This window comes from Neopelma chrysocephalum, unplaced genomic scaffold (assembly GCF_003984885.1).
Source record: "Neopelma chrysocephalum unplaced genomic scaffold, ASM398488v2 Primary Assembly neopelma1_75, whole genome shotgun sequence".
In the NCBI taxonomy this organism is placed as follows: Eukaryota; Metazoa; Chordata; class Aves; order Passeriformes; family Pipridae; genus Neopelma; species Neopelma chrysocephalum.
This window is the reverse complement of record NW_020897736.1, coordinates 11,529,093-11,554,149: the sequence shown is the minus strand read 5'-3', so window position 1 is coordinate 11,554,149 and position 25,057 is coordinate 11,529,093. Positions and strand designations below refer to the sequence as shown.

Here is a 25,057-nt window from a genome sequence, read left to right as displayed (position 1 = left end):
ATTATCATAGATGAGAAAGGTGGAAAAGGTGGGTGATAGGGAGAGAAAAAAATTGTTTATTCACAAAGGTAACTCAAGGCCATGAAATGATCAGGTTGGCTGTTTTTTTGGTTTGGTCTTGGGTTTTTTGTTTGTTTGTTTGGTTTGTTTTTTCCAGGAGACAACCTATCCTTTCATTTTGTTCTAATGTGCTCTGCCTAGAACTTGACTGCCCCACAGCAAGGTACTGCTGCTGCACAAACAAGTTAGAGATGTGAAATATATTATTATTATTCTATGGTTTCATTAATTGATATCCCAGTTTTTCACTAGAGCAGCCAAAATGAAGTGTAAAGAGACAGAATGGTACTTTGTCAAATATATGGCATGAAAAATCCTGCCAGCACCTTACAGAAAAAGTCTCTTCTTTAGGGAGGGATGTATTTTTGTTGTTGTCTTTCCTTTGAGGAGCAGCTGTTTTCCTTTCTCTGGGTGTTCCTGGGTGGTATGAACATAAACAAATGTGACATGAATAAAGCATGAGACCTGTTATGTTCCTCTTGTTTTGTTTATGTCTGACTATCTTTACTGCTGCACATCATCTACCATTCACTGTGCACTAATATGGAAAGGGGGGGGGAAAAGCCTTCCAGAAAAACTTTGTGCACAAAAGACAGAGCTGCTGATTTGAACTCGAGATGCTGGACATCAGAGATGGCTACTGAAGTACAACCAACCAGTGCTCAGCTAAAACAAAGGCAAACAAAAGGAGCATCCTAAGGAGAGATTAGGGAGAGCTCAGGAAATCACAGAGACAGGGCCAGTCCTGGCTGTGAATTCTAGGACAGCTTTTTCCTTTCTTCTTCCAAGGAAAAACTTCAGATGAACACAGTAGTGGTCTCTCTGACAAACACAGATTAGTGGCTCCCACCCCGTTCCTACACTGGTGTCTAAATAATCCACGCAAAGACCCATCTGTTGTGACTGTTGCTATCAACTGTTTCCAACCAACTCACAACAGACACATCCTTCTTCCTTTTCTTGAAGTTACTTAGGATTACTTTTTTTAATTCTTCTCCACTAAAAGCATAACAAAAGCAAGAGGTCCAGGTTCAATTTTCATCTTTCAGTGGAAAAGTATAACATTATATCAAACCATGTTATGGCTTGATTATTGTACCACTGGGAAATACCACACAACACTCGGGTCAAACTCTGCCTTTGTAACCAAAAAATACAACAAACTTGTGTGGGACGAGGGAAAGGAAAAGATTCAAAGGAAGATCTTTAGCTGGGAACCATGTTTAAGGCAGTGGAGTCACCATATTTGTTTTTTAAATGAATGCTAATGGATGGGACTGTCTGAAGTCCTATGAAAATAAGAGTTCCTCCAGGCCACTACTACAAATTGTAACAGTAATTACAGGGGAGGGACTGAACTGTTCACAGGAAATATTCCCAATATAATAGAGGTGAAAACTATGGTGTCCAGATGTCCTTTCCTAGCAGCAGCAGCAGGAGATGTTCTTGCCCCTCCTCACTTGCCCAGCTTGGCTGATAAGGCAGGAGCTGCTACGAGGACGTGGTTACTACCGAAAAAAATGGTATGGACCAAGTACTAACAGTTTCTATCTAAGATTATCAATAAAAAAAAGACATCTGATTTCAAACAACACTAGCAATGTCCTGATTTTATAAATGCTAAGAGCAACTGCAAGCCTTGCCTTAATCAGTGACAGTTTCTGCTGTTCAGTGTTTCAAATCAGCACAAAGCAGATAAGTAAGGCTTGCAATGACACTCCAAACCCCCCATCAAGTCATTCTGAATTGCATTCCTTTAGCTACACAAATAAGTAGTCTTAGTTCATAAAGCTCTCAAATGTTAAATAATTACCAACTGGGGTACACTTGGTATCAAAGCCTTTCATCTAGAATGACAATTTAATGCAGATTAGGACAATGTCGCTGCAATAACATTAAGAGAACTGAAATACAGGTATCAAACTCTGTGTGTGACATGAACCACAGGAAGGTTAATCCCACGTCATACCTCCAGTTCCACACATTCTCTTTACAGGCTTTTTCCATTTAGATTTAGTGTCAGTAAATGATGTGTTTTGTTTTGCCTCAATTAATTCAACAGACCAGCTGAGTAAAAACAAGGATGTCAGTAACAAGGAGTAATTTAACTCTGTCACAATGGTACGTAAAAAAGAAAATTATACTTGGTCAACAAGGTCAAAATGGAAATTGCTACATTATAAAATTCTTCTGTTGCACAGCACTAACAGTTTGTGTTTGTTCACTTGCAAAGACTGGATGACTTTGTTCTCCAAGCTCCCCTGAGCACTCAATCCCTAATACTAAATTGCATTTGCTTAATGCACAAGTAAAATCAACTACCTGTTAATACAGCTAATCACTGCACATAGGTTAGAGAGAGCTTAGGGAAAGAAAAAACCCCCAAGGAAACCAAAGAGACAAAAGTACCTTCTTAGATAACTTTATTTATAAAGACTTAAGAGTTTAAGGGGAAAACAAGTTAATTTTTAACACCCAATCCTAAAAATTGCAAAAACTAAGATTCAAGAGCTAACTTTTTCCTATCACAAAGGGCAATTTGATGTAAGAAAGATCTCAAAAATTAGGAATTAGTATGAGGTTTTATATAAAAAATGACTAGCAAATTATTTTAGTTTAGTTAACAGGTAATTATCTTCTGAAAACTAAACAGCTCAATAGGCTCTATGAATTAAAAACTACTGAATTTCGTGAGCAAGTTTGCAGCCATGTGCTGGCCAACACACACTGTTTAACTTTTACCAACCTTGGTATGGTGGTGAACGTTACAGTGAACCAGAGTTTTCACCATTTCTTTCTTTATTTTAAAACAATGTCAGTAAAGGCAGTAAACATGGACATAATCCCCCTGAAAAGCTGGTTTTGCTTGTATGGCTTACTTGAGCTTGGCTTAGGACCCTCCCAAATTAAGTCAGTACAGTAAAGCCAAGTTAGAGCCCTTTGGCAGCAGAGCACAATGAAATCAGTAAGGGCCTTCTAAGGTACACCTGGACTTTGCAAAGCAGTTACTACACACATTTACAAACTGATGAGAAATGTCAGAGAAAAAAGAGCTGCAGTTTAATATCCTTTCAAAGCTGAGGTTCTCTGAACGCCTGACTAAACACCACTGAACAGATTGTCGGTATTAAAGAAGTTCTCATACTACAGAAACACAAACACCATCTGTAGATGAAACATCTCTCTCAAAATACATCCACAGCTCTGGAGGTTTAGTCTCAGCCTTATCAATACACATCTGTCTTCACCCATGTGAACAGCTCTTGGCAAACGTTTACAAGAGACACCCTTAAAACTCCCTTTAAGTTCAGTTTTACTTTTGGGTAACAGCTCTAAACCAAAGACTTTTACAAGTATTTTAAAGAGCAGCTGTTTTGAAGTTGCAGAAGTGAGGTTCATATATCTCCCATGTGTAATCAGGAAAGCCTTATCTTTACTATCAGATCATCAACAGAAGAATTCGGCGCCGACAGATGAGTTGCAAACCAGCTTTTTCTGCAATTCCTTCACTGAGGGAGTCAGTCTGATATGAGGCACTGGATGATTATTTGAGGTTAATTTCTGGGAATATGCCCTCAATAACAAGTGATGGTTTTGGTAAGAACAGTCAAAGGGAAGAGCCTTACTAGAAGTCCAGTATCCCTCCTCTCCCCAGCCAGACAGGCTGATACTCGCATTGCGCAACCAGGAGAATCCGCCTCGTGACGGGCCCCAGGGTGTGTTGGGGTTGCTCAGAACGTGACTCCTGCCAGCCCTCACACGGAAAAACCCTTGGATCAAATTCCAAAGAAGAGGCTTTGCTGTGCTCTCAACAGAGGACTCAGCATGTTGAGGGAAGAAGTTTCAAAAGAAGGGGAACGACACCTTAAAAGAAGTTACAGCAACTTATGTGAATTTTGTTTTGCTGCAGATTTTTTTTAATACAAGAATAAAGTTAAAAGATCCTAAAGATTCCTTTTGGATTATTTTGGTGGTGTTTTTTTAAGCAAAAAAAACCCTCCCCACGATATCTTAGCATATATCCAAGCATTCCATCACAATAAACACAAGGGTGATTACATGAATTTCCAGCAGTCCTGCTGACAATTGTACAGCAAACCAGGCAGACAAGCAATGAGCCATCACACCACCTCATTTATGAAGATTATCAAAGGTGACATGAGCAATTCTGGGGGTGGAAGGGGATTTGCCAGAGCTATGAACACAGTAATGATCTATAGAGCTTTAGAGCCCACGCAGGTAATAAGAAATGTTAGGTTTTATAGTCTTCATGGATTTCCAGATACATTTATATAATTAAAACCTTCCAACACTCCCAAGCAAGAAAACACCACAGAATCGCATCCCTACAAAATTAAATTCCTGGTAATCTGCTTTTCTACATCTTAGATTCAACTCCAGAGGAATAAGGTTGACCAAAAGCAACCAGAGACCCTCCACTTATCTTTTCTCTCCTCTGCAGTCAATAAACCTGCATAAAACAAACATCACAAATGGAATAATGACTGAATGCAAACACAACTGTGGCCACTTCCACAGTGATTTTTTTCCCATAGTACATAACTGTGTCACAACAAGTCCTCTCCATAAACCTCAAACCCTAGTTTTCAAACAATCAAAACATAAACCCCAAATAATTCTATTTGACCTTCATTATTTAGGTCTGTGTGCCAGGTCTAATCAGCTCTCACGAGCACATTCCACTTCTTAAAAACAGACTGTAGAAATACATTTCTCAAACTAAAAGGAACAGAATGCATTGTTTTGATGCTACAGCCTGAAGCCCTTTATCTGAGTTTTATCAAAGTATAACCTATCACTGATCAAAGCAGCAATGACAACTTAATGTTCTTTAAAGTTATATATTGCTGCATAAACTTCCCACTTTTGTCTCATGGCCTCCAGCTCCACTTGTCATTGGGAGTCTATTCAAAGGTCAGGAGACTTTCCAAAGGCCTCAGTTCCCAAGTGACAGCTCCACCACTGGCAGGAGTTGGGAGCGGAGCAGGGGGGATAATTCCACCAGGGCTCTGTTCTCAAACATCCCAGAAACTTCAGGTTGTCATTTCTTCTGGCAGATGTTTGAATGACTACTTGGTATGTTACTCTATGAACTATTTGTATGTGGTAGCAGCACCTCCACATTCCCCTTTTACTCACTTTATTATCATCTAAAGACCATTTCTCACTCTACTATGAAAACCAGTATTTCATTTTAAAATCCTTTCAATTTATTATTTTGCATATGCCACGTAACTGCCTTTTAAAAGCAAAGTTTGGAAGCTACTTGGACATGCAAGACTCTTCCTTTAGAAAAAGTCTGTATTTTAACAATTCACTGAGAAATCTCAAATTGAGTTTACTAGAAAAATGTTATGCAATTTTACGTTTAATGAACTGTGTGGAAATGAGTTGTACTTAGGACTCCTTATTTAATAAAAAGGCATAAAAATGCATCATGACTACCACATTTCTACAGTTGTATTTAAGACCTCCAACATCTCAGATTTAAGCTTCAGATGAATGTTTGTCAAAGCACTCTAAACATCTTCAAAATTCCTGTTTACCCCCAACAAACAACAGAAAAACCCCTGGAGAAACAAGGCTTACAGTCAGGAGAGAAATCAAGGACTGTTGAGCAGAAGAATGAGCCGGGATTAGAGAGGCAGCACCAAATCCCTCAACAATAGAGAATCCAGTTAAATCTGCTCCCATCCTCTCAGGAATGCGGGAATCATCCAAGTACCCTCCATTAGAAGCAGCTCAAAGTCCTTTATCTCCTATCTAAGAGCCCTGGAGGGGAACAGCTACCGGGGGAAAGCCCATGGCCCAGAGCTCAGCAAACAGACGTGTCCCTGCAAGGATTTCCACGAGCACTGCAAAGCCAGGAGCACAATAGGCTTGGGAGCACCACTGGGAATGACTGGCTGGGCTCTTCCTGCTGCATCCCGATTTCACCTACACCTCACCAGGTTTCTCAGTGACTCCTCTTCAAAGGAGGAAAGGAAGTGGGAGAGACCGGAGGAGGTAATTCTTCGAGTTTGGTGCGTGGAAACTTTCACTAGGATTTCACAGGGAGCAGCAGGGAACAAGTGGCAACATTGGCCTGTTCCCAGAATCCAGTTTCAAAACTAAAAATGCAGGGATCTGGGATTAGGAATTGAGAATAAAAAAAACCTGGGCAACAGGTCACAGGCAGCCTGGCACAGACAGTCTGATCCTCTACAACCACGTTCATTCTACAATGTCACTCTTGCTAAAATTTGGTGGCCAGTAAGGATTCTATATAAAAAGGGAATCTTTACAGGTCAGAATTCCAACAAAACCAGGATGGTCTCAGACACTGATGGACAGCACCCTGCTCCCAGACACTCCTGGACCTGATAATGAACTCAGGAATTACATCAGCACACTGCTCTTGTTTAAATACAGTCAAAACTCAATCAGGCACAGATTTTTTTTTCATGTTAAAGCATCACCAAAACTAGAGGCTTTAAAAAAAGGTGTGATTGATGCAAAATCATTATCATTTTGCCAATATGTAAGAAATAAGAAAAAAACTGAAATCAGTACAGTTATGTTACAATTTTGAGCCACCTTTAGATATTATAAAACTAATTAAAAAACTCAAACAGCTTGTGCTACAATAGGATTTTAGCCATCAATTTACTGTTGTGAAGCCTCAGTGCCAGGTTCAGTTTGTCCCTGATTTGTTTTCCTGATATGTGATGACCACAGAAGTTAAAATCTGCTTTATAAAACTGCATGTACTTGGAAATATAATGCACTGAAGCAATTTTTTTAACTAAAAACATGCTCATTAAAGGAGCTTAATTCCCAAATACTTTTTTCCAGTGATTGAGCTAAACTAGAATAGCAAATTTTAAGAAGGGAATTTTCTAGTCCAATAAGCCTGGGACACAAAGCAAGATCTGAATCCGTAATTTAAATGCCACAATGAAAGACACTGATGGCTTCTTCCAACTGGTTCCTATTAGTTTGCAGATTAATGAATTACAACACATACATGCTCAGCACATGCATTGCTGAGGACCTGCTGTGAGACCCCAGAATGAGCAATACCACAGGCCATTGTTGAAAGAGATACTTTTGTTGGGTTTTTTCATTTCCTAACGTCATTTCTGCTGCAGTTACGGGAAATATTTCAGTTCCAGTGAGTCCAACAGACCATCTGGAAGAAGTGTTGGAACAAAAGCATATATTGGAACAATATTTTAAGCATAAAATATAGGTCTAGAATTTTTCTGACTGTATGTTTATACTATGTTTGTTACCAGCATCCAGTGACATTATGAACATTCCATGGTATATTGAAAAAATGTTGCATGACAGCAACAAAGAGGCTTTTAAAAACCCCTCAACAGGGGGGGAAGTGGAAGAAAAATAAAGGGGCAAGCAGACAAAGAGAGAATAGTGAGCAGCTCCGTGCACAGATGACTCACTCTGACACACTATACAGGTGAGGGGACACAGGAAAAACTTCAGTTAACAAAAATTTCCAGGAATTTAGTGGAATTTTTTTATTCTCTGTCTTCACTTCCCTCCTCATAAATTTAAAGCACTCAGAAGCACTAGTGGTCCTCCTGAGATTTTAACCCAAACCAAATGTTTGAGCGAGGCAGACTGTTACAAAATCTCACGCAACCAACATCCTTTCATTCCATCGGCACCGCTGTGTTTGGAAACGCATGGAAGTTAATCCATAAGGAATATCAGCTGCACAATGCACTGCCCTGTGCTTTGGTCACCTCCAGTCAGGTCAGGAAGTCCAATCCCAACCACTGCCATGTTGTTCCTGACTCCTCTCTGCTGTAATTTCATAGGGGAAATTTGTCCTGTAACAAACTCAGTCCTTCCAGGCTGCCTGCATTGGGCTGCACTGGAGTTTATACAAGATCAAAACATTTAAAAACTTTTCCTCCTAGAAATCCAAAGAATGTCTTAAGAGATACTATCAGGTATTTTTATTGTGTTTCTGCATTAATACAGTGTAATTACTGAGCCTTACTAATCCTGAAGTGAAAAACACAATTCAGTAACAGGCAAGTGTGGGGAAGTTTGGCATCAATTTAGGTAAAAAAAAATAATAATTAGCTGTTGCTGAACCTAAGAGGTAATGTAAACCTTAGTATGCTGACTCTTGAGTTTATACAGTAAATTGACACTAGAAATTAATTATTAAACAACACATATTTTACAGATCTGTGCAAATAAACCCTTATTTTTAATAATTAGGCATCCACTACTTCAAGGAAAACAACATATTATTATAATAATTAACATATTTTTATTTAGGAGTCCATGCTGCTTTAAATAGTCACATATTTCCAGAGTGCAAAGCTCATGTAACCTAATCTGTGTTTTCCTCAAATCCCCACAAGTCCATTTACTCAAAAACACCACGCTCCTGGATGGGTGCCTGGAGAACCAAACCTGGCCCGGCGTGCATATTTTTATCCGTGTTACTAAATTAGGAAAGCAGAGTGGACTAAGGTTATGCCAACTTGGAAAAAAAGAACAGGGTCTGCATCAGTTTGTGCTTTTGCTTTTAAAGTCACAACCATCATAAAAAAAAAAATCTGAACTTTATTAAGTATCTAAGCGATCTCCCCTGATCAGAGAGGGTAATAAAAGCAGAAGGGAAATCTGGGGGGAGCAGGCAAGAAACAAGGATCTGTTCCCCTCCATTTTGGAGGCTCTAAATCAAAATGTGAAACACAAGTTTAACAAAATGAGTTCTGACTACATATTTTCATGCCAGGGTCTAGAGTAGGAATAGAATTATTGGCATGCTGTGCCTATGATCAGTGGAAATCTACTGTGAAAAGGAGGGAGGGAAGAAGTTGTGTTTATATGCCCTTAATTAAGATTTACTGAAATCCCTTCTATTGAGCTCTATTCAGAATTACTAAGTTGGGTATTCAGGAAGTCTTTACCAGTGAAATGCTGGTATGAATAGTAAATACAGATATTGTACTTTACAGCAACATTAAAAAAGTGAGAGAAATGAATATGCAGTTTTCATGTCTGAAAGCTTCTCTTGCCCCCAATCAGTAAAGCAAATTCCAAAGCTTTGCAATAATCACTCAACATTCCGAGAGTTACTGTATAAACAAAGCAGCAATCAACAGTTATCGTTTGATTTATAATTTTAATAATGATTGCACCTTTCTTAATACTACCACCGAAGTTACCTATGCAGGAGAAAATCATCTAGGATTTATCAGTAAATTATGTATTTCAAAATTCATCTTCCTGGACCCTTCCAGCCTTCTGGAAGCTCCAGTTGTTTCAGTTACAAAGGCTCACTGATCTTACCGCTATTAATTTCCTATTAACTTGGAGGGTTATTCATTATGGAGAGATAATTATTAATTTCCTAATAAAGGGTGGAGAGACTCAATCCTCCCCAATATTAAACATGATCAGTCTCAAAAAGGTGTGGTCTTAACAAATGGAATGGGAACACCCAGGTTCTATTTCTGGCTAACACTGACTCCTGCTGTGGCCTGGAGCAAATCACTGCTGTTAAAAACACTTTTTTCCACTCTGTAAAATGAGGATAACACTCCCTTATCAGCTTCACAGGATCTTTCTCAAATGCTTTGAAGATGAAGTTTTATAAGCCTACAAATGTATTTTAATGAGTCTTGAACTGACTGTATTTCTAAAACAATTTGCCTTAAAAAGGGAAAGGATTTGAGGAGAAAGGCGAGGAAGAGTCCGTGTGCTGTTACCCCTGATACTGCTGAAGGCTGCACTTCAGGAGAAGACATTTTCCTTCAGACTACCTAAAGGAAGCAAAATGGCAACAAGTGGATGGAAGATGCAGAATTCTCAGGGAACAACACAGGCACTGAAATGGAAGCCCCACATTCCCTCAGCAGGGCACTTGCTGAACCTGCCTTTGTCTCTCCCAGGGAGCTGAGCCTCCTTCAGCAGTTGCTGTTTCCCCCCCTCCACCTGCAGAAGGATTCAAGAACCACCACCCCACACTTTACATCAAGTTTTTACATAATCTGACCACTTTTTGGTTTTTTTGCTTGATCAACGCACTCAACTCTTGTTTTTTAAGTTCCCTGACAGCAAACACAAAGGGAACTTTGCTCCAGTCCATGTAAAGACAACTGTTGATTTTTTTCCCTGCCCTTCTTAAAGGGAATTTTGCCAAAAGATGGGCTGGGACCATAAACCATACCCTCTTCTTTAATTACTTAGCTTTTGCTCTTGACTTGGCAAAACATGAAGCTTTTCATTTTAGTAAATCTATAATTAACTCCAGCATGTGCTGAGTAAACATAACCTCATTTTTAATTAAATCTTAGAACAAGATGCTACAACTTGCCATTTCTAAGGAGAAGTACCTCTCCAGTAATGTGCAATAAAAAAAAAAATCTAATCCTCGTCAAATAAGAAACTGAAGTCCAAATTTGAGTATAACCCACCCCCTTTTAAGCCATCTGGTCTCCAAACGTGCACTCACCAACTACAAGACCAAAATGTGAACCTGAGGAGCCCCCTCTGCACATCAGAAGTTTCCAAGTCAAACCAAATCTAAACAGTAACACAGCAAATCTGAGATAACCTTGGCTCTGGGACTCCTCAAGAATAATTTTAATAGTACATCTCGCTGGATTTTTTTCTTTTTTCTATGCAAATGATGCCGTAGTTCTCACACAAAGAGAAAATAAATATCATTTCTCAAAAAGAAAGGAGATGAAATATCATATGTATTATAAACATCAGAAACAAAGGGGAGCTTTCTTATTAATCATTCATAAGTGAGAAGATTCAGAAAATTTACTTCTGACAGCACATTCATATAGGATAACTAGACAATTCTAAATTAAAATGAAACATCAATTCACTGAATAAAAGGAGAAATCTCTAAAAAAAAAAATAAGCTACTGTGAGAACACAATGTCAACTCTAAGTCAAGCTTATACATGAACTAATGAAATAATTTGAAGTAACCATCTTTTGTTTATGCTGATTTTTTCAGTAAGATCTCTGCTGTTACACATTTCCAAATGGCCCTCGAGAATTTAGATTATGCGAGTGTTAAATAGTAGAAAACTTCACAAAACTTGACTTCATGTTCAAGAATTACATATATCAGAGCCAAATAAACAAACCAAGAGACTGTTAAAGACAGAAGCTACAAGATTTACAAAAAAAAATATGTGCATTTAAATGAAAACAAGTCCTCAAGAGAACTTTGTAACATTAAATCTCATATTACTTATCTGCAACTCTTTTAATCAGCTCTCCTTTGAAAGGCAGAACCTCTCAGGGATTGTGATTACCAGAGAATCTCAGACACTGATGACTCTCCATTAGGCAGAAGCTGGTCCACTCATTAAAGTATATTCAAATTATGACATTAAGAGAATTTTACCCGGCATTTTCTTCCCCAGCTATTTTATATTATATTTCAATTTCAACACGCTTGTTTTGGACACATTTTTCCCTTTAGTTCTCCTCAAGTTCAGCTGAGTCATCTGTCAGCAGCTCCCACAAGCACTGAGGATGCTGATGGAAGCCCCAAGTTTCAAACACAGAGCCCTGAGGCCAAAGCACAGGATCTTACCCGGGGGTGACACGACTGGAAGTGTTTGCTGAGCACAAAGGCAGGATCAGCATTGACACCTCACACAAAGTGCTTTCTCCCCTCCAAGGGACACAATTCCTGCTGCACCTAATCCCAGATTTTCCCCTCATCAGTCCTGTACTGCCTGATTTCTTCAGGAAACTAAAGCTTATGGATTCACACTGGCTGTATGGATTTGTATCATTCTCCCCCATCTCCTCCCTTAAAATCACTTTTTAAAAGTCGTGTGACAATCGTGACCAAAGCCTGACAAAAGCAGAGTGCTCTTTGTTATTAAACTCTCACAAGTTTTATGGAAGCAGGGACTTAAGAGACTAAAATCTTGCCCATCACACGGAAGATAAACCACAGCCCAACCTCTATCGGAGTCTGAACAATGTCCACAATCAGACCAGAGGCTTAAATCTAAATCTTAAATGCAACTCCTTCAATTATTTCAAAATTTGATTTCTACAAGGCAAATCTTAAACACTAATGAATGAATGTTGAGAGCACAACTGTGGAACAAAACAATTAAAAATGGATAATGAATCAACATATGCTATTAATTGCATTGTTTCTTGCAGCTCTTAATCACAATTAAGGAAGACACAACAGAGTATCATTCTTAAAAATTAAAATGCAATAGAACAGTGGGGGTGTTCAAACATTTAATGACAAACATTTACCATCCAACTGTTCTGCAGTTGTGTTGAAGACATTTTTAGCAATTGGTTTAGGATGTTACTAAGAGTATCCTCCCAGATATCCATGGAGTTTATAAAAATCTGAGGGTATTTGTAAGACCAGACACTGGGCATGGAAATCCAACAGGAATGACAGGGTAACCACTCTAAAGTAACTTCCATAAATGAGTGTCATCTAAACCCAAAAGCTATTTTTAGGGTACATCTTTACATTCCACACAAGCTGCACTAGTAGAAGCTAAATTATATCTTAAATAATTACTTATTATAAATTAAGAGCCATTAGGAGCTGTCTTTCCCTAGGAATGCATTGCAATGCAGGATCTGCTGTAAGGAAAGCAGTGACCACCCAGTGAAATGATGCACTGCAGTGAAATCCCACCCCACCCCAGTTAATCCTGTTAACTTTGCCAGCTCTCCTGACAGAACATTATTTAACACTATTATGAAGATTCATGCTACCAATATAATTAAGGATAAAACAATTCATCATAACTTACCATTTTGCTCTACTTTTTCAATTGTTGAACATAAGTGTTACTTTGAAACTGAAAGATTTTTTTTTTAAACGAAGTCTTTGAAATCTTTGCAATTCCACAAACAACAACTGTGAAAACATGCTTGGAAGCCCTCTTTGGGAATTGTTGTGTTTAAGAAACACTCAATGCAGCAGATTAACTCTCCAGAGGGCAAACTATTCAGTGTAAGTGAAAGGCTAATCCTGCTCAGGCTGGTGGCACTGGAGCTGTGTGACATCCAGTCCCAGTGACAGTGACAGGATTAGTTCTGACAGCAGCTCTGGCACATGGGACTCCCCCAGCAAACACAGACACACCACTGGCTTCTCCACCTCAACACTTGTATTATTCCTAAGCATGCAAATTTTCCATGCACACAAAACTACACACACTTAGGGACAATGCCCAGCACCAAATTTTGTACAGCCTTCAGGAGAAATGCAGCAAAGCCTCAGCTGATACCAGTTCCTAATCAAATGTGGTAGACTCCAAATCAACTCTTCAGTAATGTAAATTATCCTTTTGAAAGTCTTTTTTGGAACCTTTTTAAGTTAATGTGTGAAGTTTTGCAGAAAATGTGTCACTTTCTCTTTGAACAAGTCTTTCTTTCATGGTACAGCACCATAAGGTAAATTATCTTTGAGGAACATAAAGCACACTCAAGTCACTCCTTTCTTTTGAATGTAGGACATCTGAAAATTGATGGAAATTTTACTGGCCTTGGGTCATAATGTTTAACAGGTTTATCTAATTTCATTCCAGAGCATTTACATAGTCATATACATTTTTTTCTTTCTAATCATAAACATCCTTTTGACTTTTCCAGGCTTAATAAGAAAAGTCAAAGAAAGGACAGTGAGATTTCTGCACCCAAAACTTCAAGGAGCATTTGCAATACATTTCTTGAGAATAAACAACGTGAACTTACAAACACATGAAGGTCACATTGGGAAGTTAGTTAAAATCAGAGCCAAAAGCTAATCCTGTTAGATTAAGTTAGACCAGGCTTTTGAAATCATAGCCATAGATTTTTATCATCTTTGAAGAGCAGAAAATGCAAATACACCAGAGAAAAACTAAAAAATAAAATTAAAAAATATTTGAGGATCACCATCATCTTATCTGAAAATATATAAGGTTGATGGAAGATAATGTTAGATCTGCTTATCAAAGGATTTAGAAGACAAAAAAAAAAAATCATTCAAAATCTGCCTATGGCCAGCTTTTTCTGACTTTGTGTCACATTTACTTTGAATAAATTTTGCTTTTGTACTATAAACTAGCAAGACAAACATTTGTTATCTACTGTCACAATGAGATAGAACTGCCACAGGCAAACCTACCAGACATGTGTCTTTTTAGAAAATACGAGAGCAGGGCTGTTGGGCGAAAAGAAAGAAAGGAAGGACTGGAATGCTGTATATTGTGGAAAATTGGAAGAAACATCATTTTATCATAATGACAGTTGTCATTGGCATTTTGTGTCTTCTCAGGGAAGTTCAATATTTTCTTGATACGATGGCAAAGGCTGTTAAATAAATACATTTTTCCCACTTCAGCAGCATTTTCCAGGACTCTGCAAGTACACAGAGCATGTTCCCGGTGTCCATCCCTGCCCAGGCTTTCAGTGCAAGTTGTACCAAATGTAAAGTGCTAACACACCCAGAGCACTTGGCAAAGGAAGCTGAAATGGCTTTGTCACTGCTGTGACCCCTCACACATCACTCACCTGCAGGCAAATACTTGAGCTGGTTGTTGGCCAGGCGGAGGTGCCGCAGGGACCTGAGGCGGCCGATCTCCGGACACACAATTTCCAGGGCATTGTCACTGAGGTCCAGAAACTGCAGTTTAACCAGGGAGCCAATGGCTTGTGAGAGAACACATTAAAACATGAATGTGACCCAAAAGAAACGTTACAATCCTAACAGGGCTGTGAGAGGATAAGAAGCCACAGTACCCTATGTCTGAGCACAGGGAGAGGTGCTAAAAGTCGGTCTCACAACTGAACGACATCAGTTGTGGAAATGTTTATCTTGCTAACAAATAGTTCTCCTGGCAGTGAGACAGGGGGTAACAAATACAGAACACTTTCTAGATTTTCCTCAGACAATTCTGCTCTGAAATAACTTTCCCCACTCCTCTGCTCTGAGTCTATGCAATTTATACACCCAGAGTTTAATTTTCTCTACTTGGGCACATAACTCTGCAGTTACTAAGAAAAACTAACACAAGTTCTTGCTCCTTTAGGTTTCAAATCTGTCACGATCTAAACCAGCAGAGCATCGTGTGGTAACTGCCTGAAAGCAGCAGACACTCTGGATTTCTGTTCTGCAGATAAGTGCCATTTACCCTTTTCACTTTCTGCAATTAGAACTGGAGCAAACAGCATTTAGGTGCATTTGAGGATCATTTAAAGAATTTAACATAGCAGTAACAAGGATATTATCGACTAAGAGCTATGCTGGTATATTTTGTATGAAAATCTTTAATGTTTTATGGGAAAATAAAGGAAAAATAGGCCTCTTCAAAGAAGAAAAATGAATATTTTATGATTCCTGTCACTTATTGTGAGCTGGTAGATTACTTACCTTCAGGTACAACAACTATGTTATTTGAATGGAGGTACCTGGGGGGAGGAGAAAAAAGCAGAGGACACCACCTGTTACCCTCAAGGACTTCTGCTGCATAATCAGTTTGCAAAATATCCAATTTCAGATTGAAAGAACCCCCTCAAAGCCATTCCTCCCTATTAGCACAAAAGCTGTGGAAACTGTATAAAATGGCAATGGACAGGTACTTAAGCCTCACTCAGACTATTCAATGATTAACATAAAGGAAAATGACATACAATTATGTAAAACAAACCACTCACAGTTACAGTAATAATGGGCTTTAGTTTGAGAGTCACAAAAGGAAAACAAAATGGAAGGAGAATAATCCAGACAGAAGAGCCAGAGTGAACCACACTTGATCACCAGGTTACTTGGTGCTAAATGCCAACCAAGAAAAGGAAAAAGCCCACACCCACCCAAATTACACAATTACAAACACTTTCCTCTGCACATGAACTCTCCCACCTTTAAAGACTGAAGAAACAAGCACATTATATAGTCACTGCAAGGGAGTTTTCCAAACTTAAAGTACATTTTTCAACAGAAAAACCCAATCTGACACATGGATATTTATGTAGTTACAGAGGGTGGCCAGATCTCTGACTAAGAATATTCAGCACCCTCTGATGGAGCACTTCCAGTACTACTGGTAGCACAAAAACTCATCTTTGATTTTACACATGTCAGTCTTTAATCATCACTGCTGCAAATAAACAATTGGATCTCGTAGAAAATAACAGTACCAAAATTGTCCAATATTGATATCGAATTGTAAAGGAATGCTGAGCACTCAATGTCCAATTGCTCAGGCACACATGGAATTATTTGCACAGTGTAATTTTTTTTCCACTCTATTCCACAAGCATTTCCTAAAGCAGGAGCCTGTCTTTTCAGGGATACAGAGACAGAACAAGAAAAACGACATATGAACATTTCAACTGCATTGAGCATCTGAACCTTCTCTTTTTCTTTAAAAATTGCAGATATTTCCCAACAAGCATAAGAATAGCAGATATGCTTGTAGAAATGCTGAGATATAACCTCGGGATGAGAATTCTCCTACTGATTTTAGCTGCAGCTCCTGAAAATATTTGTGAACTATTTCACTCAACCTAAAAAAGTACATATTATGAGGATCTACAGCTGGTATCCCAGTACGAGGGGCATGATAGACAAAGAAACACAATGAAATTACTAAGGATGTAACTTTTAGGAAAATAAAAATTGGTTAAGTTTGTCTTTCAAAACTGAAAGTTACTGTAACAAATTATTCTTTATAAATAAATCTTTATCTTGTGGTCTCTTCTCTGTCAACAAAACATCTCTTATTGTCTGATCAAAAACTGACTTGTCCAATTAGAGCTACACAAACCACAGTCCCACTGCAGCTCTCTCTGGACCACCAGAGTGTGGGGGATAGTGGTGGTGCAACTGAGCTCTCTGAACACCAAATAATTAGGTTTGACTCCTACAAATCAGTGTTTGTAAGAAATTATTTTTAGCTGTAATTTAGATGGGTTTTCCTAAAGGCACCATCAACTAACACTGAGATTTCCTGATGCCCTGTGGCAAATCATTATATCAAATACAACAATATTTATTTTCCTGCTTGAGAGCATAAACACACTCTCAAGACTGGGACATGATGAGGCAGGACTGGCTCTTAAGCAAGTTGGAGGCTGCAGTGACCTACAAACCAGTTCCATCACTCTGCGGCCACGTGCAGCAGAAAGGTGGGGCTTCAGGGCCACATGAAGATGACAAGATCAGACAGCTGAGGGCATTTGACTCCTCACATAAACACCTCCTGTTTGCAGCTTTCCATTAAACAAACAGGATCAATGCTCCAGCAGTTCCACAGCTGAAACTGAGCCAAAGGAGTCAAAAGGGGAAAAGAGGACGTTCCTTTTAAGCCCCCACTGCCAACTCTGTCACACAGGGAAATCACAACCTTGTAAAAAGGAGAGGGAAGAAAACATTGTCTCAGGGGCTCACAGATTAATTGTCAAAATAATATGGTTTGTGGGACATCCATTTTTTGGACATGACTGGATAAACTGCTCTGCCTACAGCAATCATCATTCCATAGTTCCTTCCCCGACACACTCATCCCTGCTCCTATTTGACAATCTGGGACTTCGATCCAAAAAAACTTATTACTCCAATCAGCGAGACTGAGATCATAAAACCCCTGGGAGCTGGGGTGGGAAGGAGCAACCAGGGATGGGCTGGAGGCAGTAACCTGTTCCTCTGGCTCTGTCACAGCCCTCTGACCACTGCACTGGGAGGTTCCAGTGTTACAACAGGATTTTTTCCCTTAGCAGTATAGACATTTTTATAAACGTTCTTGTTATACAATAAACAAGGAGTTAAAAAAAATTTCAAAAGGGACTGAATCTGGTTATACCTCCTAAAATGACCCCTTCTTGCCCTTCAAGAAAACCCTTGCAATTAATACATTCTAGATTTTAACATAGGATGGATCAGTATAATAAAAATATATTAGAATTCCTATACACAAACTCACAATTCCACGAGGTTTGGAAGCTTCTGTGCAAGGTTTTCTGGCTGAAAGAGAGTTAAGAGATTTTTTTAGGTTTCAAAACAAGGAACAAGACACACATATTGTGTACCCAGGTCATTTTAATAACCACACTAAAACATGTCAGCAGGAAAAATGGCAACAAGGAGCCTCTATCCAACACCCTGTTTCCACACCCCCAAACACTCTCCATCAGGGCAATCTGGGTTGTGTCAAGAGTGAGCAATTCACTACTGAAACAAAGCTGCGGTCTAGAGGTGACATTAATATGGTCCTCAACAAAATGGGAGTCAGATTTCTGAGGCTGCAAAGATGGATTACCAAAATCTTACTTTTGAAAATATATTCAAATAAATGAGTTAGCTGAAGGCAAGAGACTGCTAAGAAGCTGCAGCCTTTACAGACTTAAAGCAGAACAAGAACTACACAAGATGTGTAACCATAATGTGTATTTTATAATGCTGCTAAACTGGGAAATGACCTACAATCTTTGTGTAGCTTTAATCAATTACCACCAAGCCAGCACTGCTGAATCCATCAATCTGGATTTCCATATTTACATATTAACATGCACATCATTCTCTAACTGCTAACTGGCAGTAATTCTTTGCCTTGATGGCATTTACAACCGTGAACACATATCACAAAATTGACTTCACAAGTTTCAGATGTCATGTTGGCAACTGTACTCAAAATTATTCAAGGTTAAGACAGTTTTATTGCTTAAGAAACCTAATTTAAACATAGATGTGTTTTACTGAAAAGGAGGTTCTTCAATACAGATAATATGCAGAAACAAATGGGTTTTAAAAGCAGTTCAACCACGTGATCATTTTCCTGATAAAATTAGCAATTTTCATGTGAATTAATGTGACATGTGACACCTCAAATAGGTGTATTATTGTCCAAAATACAGAACTTTGTGTTCATAACTTGATATGCTACCCTGAAACACTAATGTAATTATATTGTCATGTAGCATCCACATTGTGGATGTTTGTTAAACTCAGGAGCAGCAAATGACGGGCCAGGTCAAGAACTGAAGGGTGACGTCAAGAAGCGACTGAGGTGACGTCATGAGCCGGCCCCGGGCTGTCCCTGAGCCGGCGCTGCCACCTCGTGGCAGCTTCGCCACAGCGCACGTGCCTTCCCGGCATCGGATCTATGTGGGCAAAGAGAAAACCTTCTGCTGGGGAAACGTGCAAAGGCTGCAGCTCAAGCACAAAAATTTAAGCTCTAACTGCAAAAATGAAGAGGAAGTGTGAAAAAATCCAAATTCACTTTCCTTCTTTATCACACTAAGGGTGCCAAGCAGAACCACAAACTACTGTCACTGTTTCACCTGCTGCTCTGTCAGAACGGGACAGCACTGCATGTTCTAAGTTAATAAATTAAGAACAATTGTTCTTTGATATGGCCACATCCTGCCTCTGACAAGGCCATCAAGGCAAACACCTATTTCCTTTTAATAGATGGGGAAATGGGGCACTGGAAGGCTCATGTTATCCGTCAGTATTAACTGAGAAGCGGGAAGACCTGACCCTGGGATACAGGTGTGCTTTATGGCTTCTTGATCCATTCATTATGTCACAGCCCTCCATCATTTCCATCTTGCCAATGAAGACAAAAATGAAATTATTCTTAGGCAAGGTAAATTCTGTCAGTGTAACCACTGCAGACATTTTCACAGGACTCATCTGTCAAGGACAGGAGTCATTTCAGAGGAGCAAAGAACAAAAGCTGAGTTAGTGGATTATTTTCAGAGTGAACTGGTGGGACAGAAGTATCACTTAGCTTCAAAGAAACACGGTGCAGGATTAGTTTCGGTGACTGCTAATAATCCTCATACAATTTAAAATGTTTATTGATGAGCTAATGCTCTTCCTTCAATAACTTATTTGTTTTCAACTATTCTCAGGTGAGATTTCTGCCCCACCCAATGTACACAACCAGCTACTACTTTACTAACTTGAGAGCATTACTTGTCCTACCAGTAGTGGACATAAATCAAATTCATTATGAAAATACTGCTTTGTGAAAATACTGATGACTTCTGCTCTCCCCCATTCCTCAGATTTTCTCCCTCTCTGTGTTCTCTTTTTGCCAGAGGAATTAACCTCAATCTCAACCCTCATTCACAGAGCACATTCCCTGAACTCCCTCACTGCTGCTCTCCAGGTTCTCTCCGAGTCACCCAGGCTGATCTCAAGTATGAAACTCTCCACTCCAGCTTATCCCTTCTCAGTATCCAGTAATTACTTCCTTCTGCTTTTAATGGAGATTGTGAAACTTTCCACGTTCCAAAAAGACATCTGCCTTTTTTTGTAACATGCTGCTGACTCGATCTATTTTGGTCCACTACAACTTCCAACATCTCTTCTGCTGAACAGATGCTCAGTGAATGAGACCCAATTTTAATTGCCTTGTTCCAACTATAGTGCTGAGCACTTGAATGAGATTCCAACAAGTCACATTATGAGCAAGTTATCCTGATTGTTGTCAATCTAATCATGCTCTACTTCACTCTGTTTGAAGTAATTTTGTCTAAGTATGATCTGCATTTTTTTCACTTCTTTATCCAGGCCTTAACACTGGTATACAGAAAAGTGAGATGCAAAATTCTCCTTATTGTTCCATCTTTTGAGCAGTGCAAACTTGATGAACCTTCCACCACTAAATAATCACTGAATGTCATAGTGTCAAGGCAGAACTGTTTGCAGTCTGACTTTATAGCAGCTTTAATTAGTAACCATGAATCCTGTCCTCCCATTACAATTAATATACATTTATAAATTATTGCCCAAAACCAGAGCACTAAAATAATTCTCCACAGCACATGCCAACCTAAGTGACTCATTCAATATGAAGAAAAGGCATAAAATCTTCAGAATCCTTTCAGCTTTTGGCCCATTAACTGAAACCTTTATTGAGGATTTCTCATGTATCACTGTCAAAGCTTTAGACACCATTTCTTAAAATGGAGCAGTGGACTTTATCTAGGAAACACTGAAAAACATATAATTTGGGTGATCTTTTTGGTCAGGCCCTCCAGCACCTCCACCCTGGCTATTATTTTACCTATAATACCGTGGAAGAGCCCCAAGAAAACCAAAAAAAAACAACAACAACAAAATGAAGCCTTGAAGACTTGACCCTGTTGACAGTGGGAAGTTTTGACTCTGTTCTCTACAGTCTTATCAGCTCAGAACACCTCACACAGTTACGGAACTGCCCCACACTGAATTCTGAGGTCACAACATTCACTCAGGGTGAGAATTCCTTCAGTGCAGGGAAAAACACTGAAAAAAGAAGAAATCACAAAGGAAAATTCCCACAACCCTGACATGAACTGTGTTCTATCAACTGCAGCCCATAGATACAAGATTTTACTGACACCTTGCTTGGAATTAGACCCTGGGATTGACAATGCCTTTGGAATTAGGCACAAACCAAGGGAAAAGCTGTTCAGCCTAATGAAGGAATGTAGACTAGACCACCTAGTACCACTTAACAGGAGAAAGACCTGACCACTGAGTAAAATTTATAGCAGTTAAAAAACCCCCAACAGAACAACCAGCCTGACAAGAAAACCCCCAGCAGATCTTCAGAGCTTCAAAAGGGTAACAATAAATATCATAAACTTTCATTTATTATTCTCTACATTACCTATGCAAGTTCAATCATGACACAACCCAATACTCATCTCTCACAGTTATGACATCATTCAGGGGCAGATTTTCTCTAAGATTTTTCTTTTTTTTTTTTTTTTAATTATCTTGTTTTCTCTGTTCCAAAACTCAGAATTCATAAACACACAGACAACAAACATTGCAATAAAGAGGTTGTCATACCAATGTGGTCAGGGAATTTCTTTTCATGTAAAGTCTCTCCAAGTACTGCAGCCCCTCATCCTTCAGCAGCTCCAGAGGGAAGTGATGGAGATTTCGGTAATTTAAGAACAAGTTCTTGTGCCTTTCCAGCTTTGCCTCAGAGATTGTTTTACACAGTTCTGATGCCATGACTAAGCACCACATCTAGTGCATCTCATCTTCTGAAAGCAGACCCATTTCTAGGAGACAAAAAGAGAAAAAACCCAACTTTATCAAGGTGTGTGCCATGCATTCTTTTGTAGGAAGTTACTCATTATCTCATAATTTGTTGTTCCAGTTAATACACAAAGTACCCAGAACACCCACACCATAAGTCTTCGACTATTTTCTGGATCAAGTGTTGTACAGGACTCGAAATAAAATCTTTAGTCCTACATAATGCTTTCTTTTTCATCCATGGTCAATGGACCTTTCAGATAATTTTGTAAAAGTTGCCACCACAAAGAAAAAAAAAAAAAAAGCAACCTCTCTTAACCATTATTGATGTCCTACATCTGTTCTATGTGCTAAAAAAAGAACACAGAGATAAGAAAAATGCACAATTAATAGAGGACTTCTTAGTCTCAGATGACTAAAACACACTGTTATGTATCTTTTAAGCCAGAAGGACAAAGGCAATTAAAGTTTGTTAAGCTTGCCCATAGAAAACTACTGGAAGAATTTACCGGTTGGAAAAGATATTGGGGATGGAGAGCCACTAAGGCCATTTTAAAATAATAAACTAATACTTGAGAAACCTGAAACTTACAGCAAGAAAATTTAGAAAGAGCAGCATATGACAGATTTTCATCTCTTTACTAAAAATAAACCCAGAAAGAACAAAGAGTCAAGCTTTAACTGACAATTTCAAAACCACACAGCAAAAGCAGGAAGACAAATTAAAAATTAACTTGTATCTCAAACCTGACTTTATTCAGCTCATTTTTCACGTACAACCAAAATTCTAGTTGTGGTTATGTTGTGTAGATTTAGATAACAGCAGCAATGCTGCATCTTTTCAACTGCCTCAGAACATAATAAATCCAGACTAGTTGTTAATTTAAAGTTACCAATTTGCTACAGACTCGTACATATAAATTAATTACCATTAACGAAAGGCAAGGATTTGTAACTGCTTTCCACCAAAAACATTCTCTTAGTTCATTTTCTCACTGAAGGAGTTTTCTAATCATAACAGATATTGGAAGTGAAGGTCCTGAATCAAGAATTCCACCTGATTATAGTAATTGTAAACAAAACTCCAGCTGAAGACCCACAACCCAACCATCCCTGTAAATCAAACTGCTTTTCAGTTTCAGTAATTCCCTTGATTTGCTGATAAGCAGCTCTTACCAGTGACCTATGTCTCTCTGGAAGAATACAGTATTTGCTTTTGGTTGTTTTAAGAGTCTTTAACAGTTGCTTTCCTTGGCTATCTTAGGGGACAGGGCACACACTCTGGCACTGGCAAGAGTAAAGCTCCCTTAGCTCAGAAGATCAAGGAAATTAACCCATTAAAATTCCCAACTCCACTTCTGTGATCAGCATTAAAACAGTTCAAAGAAAAGCATTAAAACTCTCAAGGTGCATAAACTGAGTATTTAGTATTTGCGCATTAACTGATACAATATAAGAAATGGTAAAGGAAAGCTCATCTTTACCCGCATTTATTTTTTTAATGAAAAGCTGTGAAGTCACAAAACACACACACAAATACCCAACAGGCTTCCGCTTTGTCCAGAAATGCTTTTCAGGTGTTCTGCACTTGTGGGCTTCTCTCCAGAGTTGTGACTACACATAAAATCTGCACATTTAGCCATGGCACACTCGGACACACGGACACACAACCCCACGGATGCAAAGTCCAGTCACAACCTGCTCCACTTTGGCTCTGACTTCAAAGCAAACCCCTCCTACTCCCTTCCGCCTCCAGCCGAACTTTTTGTCAAAAATCTTCCTCCAGGGATGAGACACAGCCTTGGCAAAGAGGAACAGCCACAACCATGGCCTTTATGGGGGGTAAAAAGGGGAGGGTGAGGGCTGACAACAGCCAGGGATGGCCCTGTCAGGAGCGGGGACACTCAGGGAGGAAAGGGCGGAGGAGGAGGGAGAGGGGGGGACTGGGGGAGGAGGGGGCACGGGAAGAAATGGGAGCACGGGAGGGAGAAAGGGGGAAAAGGAGGGGAGAGGGGGAAAACAGGGCGAGAGAAGGGGCAAAAGGGGGAGAGGGGGCGAAGGGGGAATGCGGAAGAGAAAGGAGGAACTGGGGAAGAAGGGGGCACGGAGAAGAGATGTGAGCACGGGAGAGAGAGAGAGGGGGAGCAGAGGGGAACAGGGGAGAGAGGGGAAGGGGGGGGTAACGGAGGGAGAGAGGCGAGGGGAGAACGGCGGAGAGAGAGGAGGGCACGGGGGGACAGGGGGAACGGGGGACGGGGGGGAGAGGGGGAAAGAGGGACAGGGGGGAACGGGGGCCAGGGCGGCCATGGAACTCCCCCTCACGGAGAGGCGCCGTGCCCGCGCGGACCAGCGGGCAGAGAGCAGGGGCAGAGCACCGGAGACACTCACACACACATCACCACCGCCGCCAGGACCCGATCACCCTGCCCCTATCCCCGTCCCTCCCTCCTGCCCCGGTCCTCCCTCACTCACCGGGGCCGCAGCGGGAGCGGCGCCGCCGCGGGCCCAGGGACCCAGGGGAGGGGGGAAGGGGGCCGGGCCGGGCCGCGCGAGACCGCGGCCGCCGCGCGCCTCTCGCGAGACGCCACACCCCGCCCCGCCGCGGCCGCCGGCTAATCGCACGTCCTCCCCGTTTCGCGCCTCCCCGCCGCCAACCAATGGGAGCGCGTCGCCCCCTCAGCGCCTCGCCCGCCTCAGGCGGTGGGATGAGGGGTGCGCGGGTGATCCCGGTATTCCCGGTGTCCGAGTGTCCCCTTCCCTCTCCGTGAGGGAATCACAGAATCGGCTAGATCGGAAAAGACCTCTGAGATCATCGAGACCAACCTATGACCCAACACCACCTTGTCACCCAGACCATGGCACTCAGTGCCTCATCCAGTCTGTCCTTAAACACCTCCAGGGACGGTGATTCCACCACCTCCCTGGGCAGCCCATTCCAATGTCTGATCACTCTCTCTGTAA

General features: G+C 40.3%; 1 protein-coding gene across 6 annotated transcripts in view; it reads right to left on the bottom strand.

The window, feature by feature from the left end:
• LRRC28 (leucine rich repeat containing 28) overlaps positions 1-24,638 on the bottom strand; it is a 51,103-nt gene extending 26,465 nt beyond the window's left edge. Inside the window, exons 1-6 of one of the 6 annotated variants that reach the window (XM_027688794.1) lie at positions 24,569-24,628; positions 23,581-23,927; positions 21,902-22,119; positions 18,036-18,076; positions 15,485-15,522; positions 14,626-14,763 (exon numbers count right to left, since the gene is read on the bottom strand). In XM_027688794.1, the coding sequence (XP_027544595.1) occupies positions 14,626-14,763; positions 15,485-15,522; positions 18,036-18,076; positions 21,902-22,084 (400 nt within the window). In that variant the 5' untranslated portion in view covers positions 22,085-22,119; positions 23,581-23,927; positions 24,569-24,628. Of the gene's footprint in view, positions 1-14,625; positions 14,764-15,484; positions 15,523-18,025; positions 18,077-21,901; positions 22,120-23,580; positions 23,928-24,568 lie in introns of those variants that run through there. The other 5 variants (XM_027688796.1, XM_027688795.1, XM_027688798.1 and 2 more) reach the window with 5 other exon arrangements.
• Between the last annotated feature and the right edge of the window lie 419 nt (positions 24,639-25,057).